This window comes from Homalodisca vitripennis, unplaced genomic scaffold (assembly GCF_021130785.1).
Source record: "Homalodisca vitripennis isolate AUS2020 unplaced genomic scaffold, UT_GWSS_2.1 ScUCBcl_2354;HRSCAF=7027, whole genome shotgun sequence".
Lineage (NCBI taxonomy): Eukaryota > Metazoa > Arthropoda > Insecta > Hemiptera > Cicadellidae > Homalodisca > Homalodisca vitripennis.
The window spans coordinates 120,351-134,219 of record NW_025778496.1 but is presented as its reverse complement, the minus strand read 5'-3'; the positions used below and the strand labels follow the sequence as shown (position 1 = coordinate 134,219).

Here is a 13,869-nt window from a genome sequence, read left to right as displayed (position 1 = left end):
ATCACAGGACAATAAATCGAAGTTTAGATCAGAACATTGCTGTAGCATGGTTTTCATTACTCGTTAAACAAGTATCTGGCTACAGCATTAGCGGCCATCATCTCAATTAAATCATTTATCTTCATGGTTATACTGAACAAAAAATGGGTAAACTTTAATAAGCGGCCTAAACTTGTTAGTCGATTGCTGTTATTGAATGGTTGATTGTTTTTATCTGAGGGATAATTCGATATTAAAATTTATTTAACCCTTTGGACGCCAACGCCTAAGGCTGCCGCCCTACCCATCACGCTAGCGCCCGAACCAACTGTACTAGCCAAAACCGCCAGCCTTGTTTTGACGTTTTTGTAACCTATTAACCTTTGCTCTGTATTATCCTTAGTTTTTATGTTAATTGAATATTTATTTTTTTATTTGTAAGAAATTATATGCGCTATCTAATAGGTAGTGTTGTTATATAAATAGCATTTAGAATGGAACTACATTGTTTATGATGTGGTAATGCCTAACCAAAACATTTGTTTACATAAGCTTACAAATTTCACTTCAGGCCAAAATATCGGTACCTACGAAAAAAAAAAAATTTTACCTAACGGTGATATTTTTATTCGTTACAGATATATTATATCTAAGGACTGCTCACAAAAATTCAGAATTGAAAGTTGAAAAATAGTTTCACAAAAAAATAAGTACTTTTAATTAGTGTAGATATTAGAAAAAAATGTACAATAACTAGAATTAATTGTACAGTACAAACAATATGTTTGCTTGTTTTTATTATTTACGTAGTATTAAAATGAGAGCATCTTCTCACTACTATAAGTCTATATTATCATAGATTTTCTTCAAAGAAGTAAGAAAAATCTTAGTCAACAAAATAATTATTTACAAATATATATATACATTTGTCCCCGTCACTTCTAACATGTGTGTTTAGAGAAACACAATGGGTGGACACTAAACTGAACAAAATTGATTAGGCCTACAGATAGTCTTATTTACTTCTGAAATAGTCCTAAACAGTTTAAACAGACTTTTCAAGTTAAAAAAATAACTTTTAAAAGATGTTTTTCTCAAACGGCTGAGCAATCGGACGTTGGCGCTTTTCGCCCGGACCTCAGCGGTCCGATCGAACGAACGTTGGCGTTTTTCAACTAGACTTCGACGGTCCGATCAACCGGGCGTTGGCGTCCAAAGGGTTAATAGCATGAAAATCATATGCTTTCAACTTATTAGTTATAGTAATTTTTAATGTAAACGATAAACAACAAGAACTAACCAATATTTTTGAAACTTTGAAAATGACGAATATGAGGAAAGTATATAAGATATTTCTCACAAGTGATAAGATTTGTGTAAGTAGCTTCAACATGTGGGTTTGACTCCTGGTATCACATGGACAGAATTCTTTCCTCCATTTCACAAATGCGGTTACTCATTGCTATCATGCTGGGCAAGTTATAAATATTGTAATGTTTCTTTGTTATCTAAATCTAGGCCATAGTTAATTGTAATGTACGAGATTCTTCTAGTTACAAAAATTTATTCTAATTCTTATTGTGTGCAATTTTTACATGCATAGAAGTTCGATAATATAAAGTCTCCCCATAATAATATTATACTGAATTACATTAACATACTTCAAATTGTAGTATAGTTAATCTATTTTTATATCTAATAAGTAATGATCTATTAAATTTAGGATTTGTGTATTGGTACAATGTAATGAATAAAAAAATTTAACATTTAGTTTTTTTTACTATTTTAAGGATAAACTCGTCTGACAACTTGCAACACAAATAACACGTGTTCTACATCATTTTTACTTGTAACTAAGTATTACTCAAATACCATATAGATTATTTGGCTCTAGTATAATAAGTGGCTACTACCACATTCCTATCATTATTATTGATTAGAAATATCAAAACTATTTTAGTTGTAACCAAACCAACTATGACTTTGTGTCAGAATGTATAGAAATACTATTGCAGATTGGCTATAATTTTGTTTTGTGTGGTTATAAAAATTTAACTAAAGTATTATTTTCTTATCTCAAATATATTTATTTCTTTTAGAAATGAAAATATAGCTTCACTAAAATACAATCTTACAAGTTAGTAACGTAATTTGGTTAGACATCATATTTTCAAATTAATTCAACAAAGTAAAATCCTGCTTATGGTATTTGAGTAAAGGCCAAAAGAACAATGGTTAATGTTCATGTGATATTTGTGCCGACACATTTACCCTTCAATATAGTAAAAAGTAACTAAATGTTACACTGTTTTGTTTTGTTTTTTTTAAGATTGTAAATGTACATGGCCTAGATAGTTTTTTTTATTCATAATTAAGTCATTACTTTTTAAGATAATCAGCCAAACTATACTGTAATTCGAAATAGTCTACTTGGAACGTAATTTGGTTGGAAATTTGGGTTTCAGTAGTTTTAGATAACAATGAATGTTTGAAACATAATTCGGTTAGAAATTTGGGTTTCAGTAGTTTTAGATAACAATGAATGTAGAGAATTGGATACTCATGAATATCATTAATTAGATTTTCGTGGTAGCCGTATGTTAGACTGCAGTCCAGCTGGATTTTATGATACTCTTTATTGTTTTATAAACATACTCTATTCATCCTGAATGAGACTATACATAGTTTTTTATGGGATGGAAATAACAAATAATAATGTTTTTTATAAATTGAAATGGAAATGTCATTTTGCATTTATATTTATTGTACTGTGGTTATTGTTATCTATGATTTTCATAAGCAACTGATAACTTAGAGAGTGGTTTGTGGTCAGAACAGCTCCTTACAGCACCAACAACCATTCTGTACAATAGCCTTTACTGCCTTTGTGATAACAACTGGGACACATTACCTCTATTACTCTCAATTTTTGAAAGTTATTCAGTTGAGTGTGGATTACGTGTGCAGTTAAAATGTGAGGAAATAATTTATTACTGGTGGTGTGTTTATTTAGATTGAGAATACGAGTTTGCCATGTAATTTTTTTTAGTAGGAAAAGATATTTTTCTGTGATCGAATTCACTCACTAGTTTGTAGATTGTTCTTCAAAAGAAATTAGGAAGTTATTGCCACATTAGTTTTACTTATTTTATTACACTAATGTGCGTTTTTAACTATTTTGTTTGTTGAAAATTTGGTTAAATGCGTTAATTGTGTTTAGTGATCTAAAATTTCCAGGAATTTACACTTGTGGAGGGGGGGGGGAGAATTCCCAGCGACCATTGCTGGGAATATTCCCAAAATTCATAAATTCCCGGGAATTTATTTGACATTTTGCTTCTACTGATTACTAGATTAGCGTAGAACAATATTTCATCAATATAAAACAGGAATTGTCTTATCGCAAACCCCTCCCCATCCTCAGGCAGAGGTCAAAGTCGAGCGGTCTAGTAGATAACGTGATTGCAGTCTCACTGCTTGTTCAGCTGGAGCGTCGCTTTGTTGTACTTCCGTGTTTTATACCCCTACATTTCTCCAAACACAAATATTCAACAAAAACATACATTACCAAACAAAAACTAAACTCTTTATTGAAAAAAACACTCAAAACTTGTATTTATTCTTGATGTACTCACCATCATCTTTATGTACTCCACCACCCAAAATGTGAGTGTCTCCGGCCATCAGCGCGGGCTTCGGCAGCACTGAAGGTGCTGCCCTGCACTGATGTCAACGAAAAAAAAAACATCCCTCAAGATAGTACCTATCAGTAAAATATTAAATTGTAGAGGGGCTGATCAGAAATATAAATTAAATTGTAATGAAAGGCAATTATGTACCGTGCAAAAAACTTGAATAATCATGTGATCCCGCGCGGCCTGTCGTAATCAGGATTCTCCGTAATCGGGATTCTCGAGAAAGATAAGATAACAGCAACAACAATACCTGGAAATGCTTGTAATTTTGTAATGAAAGTTTTTTTTCGTTCTATCATGTTTGTTTCTATAAATTTATATTTTTCTGTTCTTCATACTGGTGTGGGTCGGTATAATCCCAAAGTACCGAACATTTTAATCAATTCTGAAAGTTATATTCAGAAATGTACATCATACACGTCTTAATTCCTTCACATGAATTTTAAAATTGTGATACTTGTGTTCATCGTTAAATGTTATCGAATACCACATGATTGCTTGGTGGATCACTCACTATCAACTATGTTTTCTAGTATCAAAGGAAATGAACCAAATTTTTAAACCTATTTACAAATTCTTGCAAATTTGTTATAAAATAGTGCAAAATATTCCAAATTACTAATATGTCATTTTAACTTGTAAATTAAACTGTAAATTTAAATATTTGCAATGTTAATAATTAGGATTATTTAAAATAGATTTGATATCTTCACAGTTTGTTCAGATCAGGTCTTCCAAGATAAACACATATCTGTAAACACTTGGCAATTAAATTATGTACAGTAAATGAGTGTAGGCTAGTTGCTATGTGTTAAAAATTAGTTTTCATCGTCTTCATTTTCCATCGCATCTATCATGTCCAAACTCATTTTCAGTTTCTTCCATGATGGAAGTTTTTGCCAATATTATATCATTATATTTTTTATTATTAGGCTTTGCTATTGATCATTTAGAACCTAGGTTTCAAAACTGTTTTAAGACAAAATAAACCCCATTTAAATGAGTTATTCCATAAATTCCCTTGTTTTGGGGACCTATAAAGCCTTCGGGAAGTTCCCTGGAATATTCCTATTTATAAACTATCTTTATTTTTTTCCCTTGGGGTGGCCTACTGTAATGCACTTAAGCCTCAAGGGCTTTTCATTTATAAATGCTTCATTTGTGAGCCTGTAAACAAGGAAGACTAGCGGATACGTGTCAAAAGCTCACCACTATTGAATTGAATTTTTTATCTGATATTCAGTTCATATTATTTAGAAGTAAACCAGAACACTCAAACATACAGAAATAACATCTGCACATTACATTTTGTGTTGATTTATACAAACACAACACTAATTCATAGCCACTATGGTTATTGTCATGTTAGCTTGGTTCAATGCCTCCTTATATTATTTTTATAGAAGCAACTGAAATGTCAAACAAATACTAAATTATCAGAACTCATGTTTGTATTGTTTCTTTACTTAACAGTATAATATTGTCTTGTTATTCTTTTCAGGTGACGAAATGTTCTCAGATACGTATAAAATGAAGCTCGTAGATGAAGTCATGTATGAAGTCTACGGAAAGGTAAACATTGAACATATTTTGCACTAAAAATAGTATAATCTATCTGGCTCCAATAATTTACCTTGTACAATTTGTTTTATCCCTCTATGACAATATTTATTCAGACAATAATTTTTTATAGGATTAAGGAAGTAATTATTATCTATTGTAGTTATCTCTGCTACTGGCTATTTAAGATGACATTCTTAACTGGAAGGGGCAAAAAGGGAAATGCTACATAAATATCTTTTACTACATGTATATGAATTATTATTATAAAGCTATTAACATTTTTCCCAAAACAACTTACCCAAATTTTTGCTTTTAATTTTGTATGAGGGAAAGAGTCGTATTCTTTAAATTTAGTCTTTCTTGCGTGTTTCTGTTTGGATAGTACTTGTAGAGACTAAAATAATAAAAAGAATAAGTATATTCCTTTTGTGTATTCTGAAGTTTTACTTTAATTCTGACAATATTATATTAACGTGTACTATTTCTGTTCCATTCCAAGAGGACCAGAACACGACCCCTTGAAACTCTTATATATTTTTTGCTTGCCAATATTGTGTGCCGTTATTTGTTAGCCTAGTATTGCTAGAATTTTAGGGGAGGAAATACCTTAGGCTGAGGCCAAGGTTTGGTTGTGGATGAATAGTTAAATGGGGGTTTTGTATTAAATTTCTGATAAGCTTTTATTGCTAACATCATTTCGTTTTGGTTGTGTGCATGAAATATAATTTCAAATAATAAATAATTGTAAATTTTTAATATATATACTCTCTTCCCCTGTATATAAAATATCTTCACTTCTTCCCAGTGTGAAATAAGGTTACAAAAATTAATGTTAAATTTTCTTAAAATTGTATGGATTAAAGTATTTTGATGTTATGAGACGAAAATGAGATCTGTTAACCCATTGCGGATCACTGACGAGCTGGGCTCGTCACGCAGCGGCCAGGCCTAACGGCACGATGACGAGCTCATGTCGCAAAAGCGGTCTGCTTTTAAGTTTCCCTTCAAATAGTTCTATTAATGTCTGATAGATCGGGCGATAGTCTTCACTTGTCAACCAAGAGTGTTTTAACAACGGTCTACATTTAGAGTTTTCAAAAGTTTTATAAATATCCTACAGATCGCAGTTATATGTAAACCCATTCATACAATTTTACTCTCTGCTTTTTAGCACTTCTGATTGGGTGTTTTCCTCAGTTGTTATTATAATACTTTTGAGGTTAGTGACACAGAACTAAACGACTCAGACGTACAAGTTGGCGGGTTTAGTCTAGACAATGGCCCGGATGTTGTAATCGCTTTATTTAGACTATGATTCAGACGTTATCCCTGCCACCCCGGAACCTTGCTCGCGTGTTATCGTTCCTACATCACGGTTACCCCAGTAGGCCCATGTTCCATCTGAACGAATACCTTCACAGCTGAATTTCCTAGTATGCAATAGCGAGCGATACAATGTGGCGCACCATTGCTGATCGTGCGGCCGCTAACCGTAAATTAATTCGTGCCGGCTGGTGCCTGTGCACCAAAACATTACGATCCGCAATGGGTTAAGACTAGTCTAGTTTTTTACACATAAAAGTGTATACGAAAATAAAACATGAATTTGCCTACCCATCAAAAGCAGATAGAGATTGAAATTCTAATTATACTCATCCTTATACTTGTAAACAAGTACTGAACAGTAAGCCGTGGCAACAATCGACAATTGAATCAGCTGATCGAGAAGGCAACTATAGCTGTTCAGTTTCAGTACTGTTTATTATGGCTAATACTGTAAATGACTTTGGGTTAAGTCAAATTACCCAAATACTGACCTTTAATTTTGTTTGTTGTTTGGGGAAAGAATCAAATTGGATTAAAGACAACAATCATTTAAAAATTGTTCCATTTCCAGTAAGCTGACTAAGTAGTTTCCTCTATATTTGTAACTTTTTAACTGTGAAAATGGACATGAATGAATGTGTTAAATGTTTTGACAGCTTGTAACAAGAAAGCAAGGTGACATTCAGATTGATGGGTTCAACCCGTCAGCAGAAGAGGCCTCTGAAGGCACAGATGAAGCAGTTGAATCCGGTGTAGATGTGGTTCTGAACCACAGACTGTGTGAAACCTATGCCTTTGGAGACAAAAAATCCTACACAGCGTATCTGAAGGACTACATGAAGAAGTGAGTTTCGTTATAATCTTAGTATTAATTCTATTAGGTCAGACGAAAAATTACAAGCCATATAATCATAACGTTATTTTCTATAGTACAGAATACAAATTGCAACTCAGTAAGTAATGTGTGTTCTGTGGACGTTTCAAAAATAAGTATTTTGCTATGAGGAGTATTTTGTATTCGTAATAATTTAATGTTTTTATTAAAATTTTTACTTTTAACAGGTAATAAATTAAAATATGCTATTAAATCTATATACGCTTTTAAGTAGAAAAAAATGACAGAATATTTATAATGGGATACATTATTTTAAGGTTGTACATGTTATAGGCTAATTAAATGTATACAAACTTTTAAGTAGAAAAGTGTAAGATTTTTTACAATGGGAGACATTATTTTAATGTTATACATTTTGTAGGCTAATACTACCAATATTGTGTTTAAGTAATGTTGAAACAAGTAATATTTATTTAGTAACACAGCTTACAACAGTAAAACAGTTTTCCTGAACAAAAATTTAAGAAGATGAGTTTAATTTGTTAATGATAATTTCTGTCAACCAGATTGTTAATTGTGTAAGGAATGCACTAGATGAGTTATTTTGTAATTGAAAGGTTTCAAAAATATGCCTTTCATTTAAAAAGTCCCCTTACTTAAAAATCCAACTTAATCAGATAAATTTGTTAAGCTTAGTCAATTTTGTGTGATTAGTTCTAAGAATTGATTTGAATTTGCAGTTTTTAACCCTTGTAGTGCCAGGGCTCGCTTCAAGACGATACGTACCTACATGAAAAGTGCAGTCTCTGAATGAGATGAGATGTAGTACCACTATATAACTTATCCCATACTGGCTGATATACCAAAGGCCAATACATGAACTGAACTAACCTTTTCAACTATCATTTCTACTTTATACTGCTATTAGATGACGTAAATAACTAAATATACAACACTCAGTTGGATCATATCGTGACGAGTGGCGGAGCGGTTGTTATGTAATATTGTGTTATATATTAATGTGTGTTTTTAAAAGTGTTAAACGTGTTTTGAAGTTATATTAGTTATTAAATTTAATACAAAAACTGATCAAAAGTTACATAAGAAAACCTTAAGAAGATGTTTGTGCTGGTGTTACGTCCGAGTGACCACGAAGATAGTCTTGTAGAGTTTGTTAGAAAGTTACCTGAGTAAGGTTATGTTTACGTTTTGAGTTTCCTTTTTTCCAAACCCTTGTTTTTTTTAGCAAAACAAACTTCTAGCACTTGACTATTTGTTTATAATTTAATGGTACAATATTAGGTTATTACACATGATTTTAGTTTTGTTTTTAAACGCTCTTTATTATGATATTTCATGTACCTTTAATAAGAATTAAAAAGAAGCTTTTTCTCTAAAAAGAATTAATCTTTCGTTTTTTTCTTAAATGCTCATGAGCATAGTCAGAAAAATAACTACTTTTCAACATGGATTTTTTTTAACCTCTGGCACTAAAAGGTTTAATTCTCGCCAATAGGACATTTATGATCTTTAGTTAATAAATTTGAAGTTTTAAAGTTTGTTTCATATTTATTACAGATTAGTAGAAAAATTACAAGAAAGCAATCCTGACCAAGTCGACGTCTTCAAGACGAATATGAATAAAGTAATGAAGGATATATTGGGAAGGTTTAAGGACCTACAGTTTTTTACAGGTAATTGCTCACAGAGTGTAAACTATATTATGTTTGAAAAGTACCACTATGTGTTGTGACCTTAGTTATATCCCGAACTTGTTGAGTCTGTACAATTTGCATTGGAATTATCCGGCAAACGCTGGCTGTTAGATATAAAACTGTATTAAACCTTGGCCTTTATTGTCAGATACTTAGGGAGAATATAGAAAAGCAAACAGAAAGATGCATCACCTTGTAGTTTTAGAGTGCTATCTGTAAAGGCTATCAATTCTCTTAAATACATATTAAGTGAGACTGACTGGAGCTATTTGCTCTGTGAGCGGAATGTAGAATTGCTATTTACAAATGTGTTAGGTTATCTTAGAAATACCTTTGAGCAGTGTTGTCCTATAAAAACCAATAAATTCAAACATAATAAAACAAAGCAAACAAATAAGTGGTACAACAATGAGTTGAAAAAAATTAAAGAAAGAGTAATTGTATGCTATAACTTATATGTCCAATGTAATAATGATGAGTTGGACAAAAAAAAAACAATTAAAAGAAACTGTATCAGAAGGAAAAAAAAACATTACAGATATAAAATTAATGAGGCTAAAATGTTACACAATAATGAATTTATTGCAAATTCTAAAAACAAGTGCAAAGCAGCATGGAAGGTAGTTAGAGAAGAATCTGGTGGAAACAGTAGAAATCTTGAGTGTCCAATTAAGTCTAATGATTTTAATGACTACTTCATTAATGCACCAACAGAAATGAACATTAACAAACCTATTGATGTCATGGGAGCAACATTACTTGTAAATCAATACTTACATAATAATAATTTAATAATGCAAAATAAAACATTTTTCTGGCAAGCAATAACTGAACAACAGGTAAAAAAGATTGTCAGTAATTTTAGCACATCTAATAGTGAAGACATATATGGGTTATCAAATAGAATAATCAAAGAAATCATTGATTTTATAATTAAGCCATTGGTTTTCTTGTTCAATAGAGCCTTAACTGGAAGGTGTGTTCCCAGATGTGTTAAAATTTACAAAGGTAATACCAATCTATAAGAAAGGAAAAAAGTCTGATCCATCAAGTTACAGACCAATATCATTAATCCCCGTAATAAGTAAAGTTTTTGAGGCATGTATTAAAGATCAATTATATAATTTTTTTGTTAATAATAATTTGCTTTGTGTTGAACAGTTTGGTTTTATACCAGGTTTGAATACAATTAAGGCCGTTGAATGTGTTATTAATTATATTTTGAACGGTTTTGAAGATAAAATATTGACATGTGCTACTCTGATTGACCTGACCAAAGCTTTTGATTGTGTCTCTCATGAAATATTATTGGAAAAATTGCAATGTTATGGTTTGGGGGGTGTGGGAAACTTGGCTTAATGACATCCTACTTGTGTAACAGGAAACAAATGGTATATCAAAATAATGATGGATCTAATTTTCAATTAATTAAATCTGGTGTTCCCCAGGGATCTGTATTGGGACCATTCCTATTTTTAATAGCAAATAAATGATTTCCCAGGTAATATACCATGCAAATCGGTATTATATGCAGATGATACTACTTTAGTTTTGGAGTGGAAAAGACATGAGGAAAATTGCAAATAGATCAGAATGTATCAATGAATATTGCAGAGAGCTGGTTTAAAACAAATCATTTAAATATAAATAAAAAAAAGACAGAATCAATTATTTTTTCACTAACTAAATTAACTGAAGCAGAGTCTATTAAACTACTTGGCCTATACTTAGACAGCAGTTTGAAATGGGATGTACATATAAAATACCTTTGCAAAAAGCTATCTAAAATCATTTATTTACTAAGAAAACTTAAACTGTGTGTTAGTAGTGATTATGTTGATCAATGCGTATTATGCCTTTTTTTCACTCTCAGATTGTATATGGCGTTTACTTTATGGGGAAATAGTACTTATATGGAACAAGTTTTTTAGATGGCAAAAATATGCTATACGGACCATAAAAGGACTGGACAATCGTGAATCTTGTTTTCCCATTTTCAAAGAATTAAAAATAATGACACTCCCATGTTTTATATATATATTTCTGTCTAATAAACGTAAAAGAAAATTTGCATAAATATAAAATTAGATCTGATATACATAACTATAACACAAGAAATAACTATGCCCTAGATTTACTACCTGCTATAGACTTACAAAAACAAATAACAGCATATTTTGCATGAAAAATCGATTATTTAACAAATTGCCTCAATCCGCTCACACTGGTCTCTGTTAATAAATTCAAATATTGCTTGAGAAAGTGGTTAAAGGAACAAGTTTTCTACAAGGTTGATGACTATCTAGCTACTGATTATGGTAAATTTAAGGAGATCTTTTACTAATTTTTAATCAAAGCTAAATTCAGATTAGATAGTTAAATGTATGTATTTTAATGAATTTTGATGTAATGTTATATAGTCTTATTCACTGTTCATTGTTTTAAATTTTATTAGTTTATGTTTTTTGTGTTTTTAACTGTTGTCTAATTATTTATTCATAAATGTATGTCTTTTAGTCTATTAATAATTTACGTTTTTATTGTTGAAGCTATTACAGTGTAGTTTATATAGTGTTATAACTATTTATAATGTTTTATATTTGTTTTAAATTTTCACTTAAATATAGTGGTTATATAGTATGTTCTTTTAATCTATTGATAATCTATGTTTTTTAATGTTAAAACTATTACAGTGTACTGTATATAGTGTTGTAGCTATTTATTATGTTATTCTACATTTATTTTTCTATATTTATTTAAACCTTCATTTAAATATAGTAGTTACCAACAACTCAACAAGCAATAAAAAGTAAAATTATGTTGTATTGATATTGACGAAATCTATTGCATCACTGTATGATTAATGATGAATAAAATCTTGAATCTTGAATCTTGAATCTTGAATCTTGAACCCTTTAAGTGCTTTACCTATTTTGCTATGTTTCCCCTAAATTGCCACGGCACTCAAAGGGTTTCAAATATTTTACCATATGCTAACATATTTGTATTAAGGTGAGTGCAATGTACGTGTGCATGTTCTAATATCCACTACTGACATGTGCTGGTAATGGAAGCTATACATGCTACAGAAACAGTTGTGTGTTGTAATGGTTCGCTTTGATATGTGAAGCGCAACATACATTGCCAACTTACATTTTAGGCGTCTCGCATAAAATACAGTGAACACATCTTGATGGTGAACACTAATGTGAACGATTAATTGTAACAAAAAATTGCTCTACTATTAAATTTGTGTAATTGTATTTGTGTATTAATTTGACTCAACAAGGGTTTGTGCACTGAGGTCTGTGGGCATCACGCTGATATGCACGCTAAAACCTGTTTTTTAATATTTTATTTAAAAGCATTAAAATGCGTTGGGAGATTTTGATCCACCTCAGCAGAAAGGTGGGACGTAGAGATTTTAGAAATGAATTTTTTTTACTCACCATTATTGTTTATGCCGTGATATTTGAGAGGATATTTAAAGTCAGGCTGAGGTAATTGTACAAAGCCAGTTTACTTTGTCACATTAGTTGTTCTTTATGCTAATGAATTTGAATTATTCTCTTTTAAATCAAGTTTTTACATATATCAAGAAGAATCGTATCTTTCCATAATAGAATTTCATAATATGTTTATGATAACAATTCAAAGCATGAACAATACTAAGGAACCGACAACTGTTGCAGGGGAGTCTATGGATATTGACGGCATGGTGGCCTTACTAGAGTATAGGGACATCGATGGAGACAGCGTACCAGTGCTGATGTTTTTCAAGCACGGCCTCCTCGAGGAGAAATTTTAACTGGCAGCAATCCAACGCATTGGCTGACATAAAATATAAGAAATCGCTGAAGGTTTGTATAACATTTTATGTCATTAAACCATTAAGGAATACCAACATGTTCATAAAAAAGTCAAATAATTTCTTTGATAACATAAAGGTGGTGTAATCGTTTTTGTTTAATTCGCAGAGTTATTAAAAATAATTTTTCAGAAAATAGAAATAATTTTAAAACTGTACTGCATTATATTTCTTGTAACTTCATACTACTATCTTATATAAACTTAATTCTAATTAATTGTTAATTGAAAAGTATTTCAAGTTAATTTTTTTAGTCTGTAATGTACAGTTTTTTACTTAGAATGGTACTAAAAAACAAACTGAAACTTTGGCATTTTTAATTTTTCATATGTATGATTATTTGTTATTTTTTGTTCCAGATGGAGCTTAAGGACATCTATTAAACTTTCCAGAAGACGCCTTGCCTTCGGTTGTGGCAAGGCTCAACTCTAAGCTCCATCATCATTTTTATATTTGTTATTTTTTAATATTATTAAAATTTGATGTATTTAATTTTTTTTGTATATACTTTTTCTACCCTCTATATAAAAACTGTACACTTTAATTTATTTATACTATGGAAGATGGGGGAAGTTTACTTGTGAAACCATCGTTTAAGAAGACAGAATATTTTGCAATAAATAATTGCTTTGAAATTCATGATCTTTTATTTTCGCCTTTAAATTGTATCAGTTTGACCTGTGGACTTGAATTGGTGGCTGAGATATAGGTAAAATTAAAATACCTCAACAAATACTAGTGCCACAAATTGTTATGCTAATGCAATTATTGTTATGTCATGGCTGAGAATGTATTGTGGATGAATTTCTCCATTTCTGCTTAGTTGAAGTGTCACATCTGAGTTTTATGTTCTTCTGAAGGAATCCAGCAACAATAGAGTTCTTCAGC

At 31.0% G+C, this 13,869-nt stretch overlaps 1 protein-coding gene across 1 annotated transcript; it reads left to right on the top strand.

Moving 5' to 3' along the window:
• Positions 1-5,095: 5,095 nt before the first annotated feature.
• LOC124371994 (translationally-controlled tumor protein homolog) lies at positions 5,096-13,616 on the top strand. Its single transcript, XM_046830368.1, has 5 exons — positions 5,096-5,246; positions 7,220-7,407; positions 8,977-9,092; positions 12,806-12,973; positions 13,341-13,616. The coding sequence occupies exons 1-4, from the start codon at positions 5,184-5,186 to the stop codon at positions 12,919-12,921; spliced, it is 483 nt and encodes a 160-aa protein (XP_046686324.1). The 5' UTR covers positions 5,096-5,183; the 3' UTR covers positions 12,922-12,973; positions 13,341-13,616.
• The last annotated feature ends 253 nt before the right edge of the window (positions 13,617-13,869 follow it).

Coding starts and splice junctions, on each gene's coding strand:
- LOC124371994 (XM_046830368.1), top strand. CDS start 5,184: ATGTTCTCAGATACGTATAAAATGAAGCTCGTAGATGAAGTCATGTAT. Junction 5,247..7,219: donor TGTATGAAGTCTACGGAAAG/GTAAACATTGAA, acceptor ATGTTTTGACAG/CTTGTAACAAGAAAGCAAGG. Junction 7,408..8,976: donor CTGAAGGACTACATGAAGAA/GTGAGTTTCGTT, acceptor TATTTATTACAG/ATTAGTAGAAAAATTACAAG.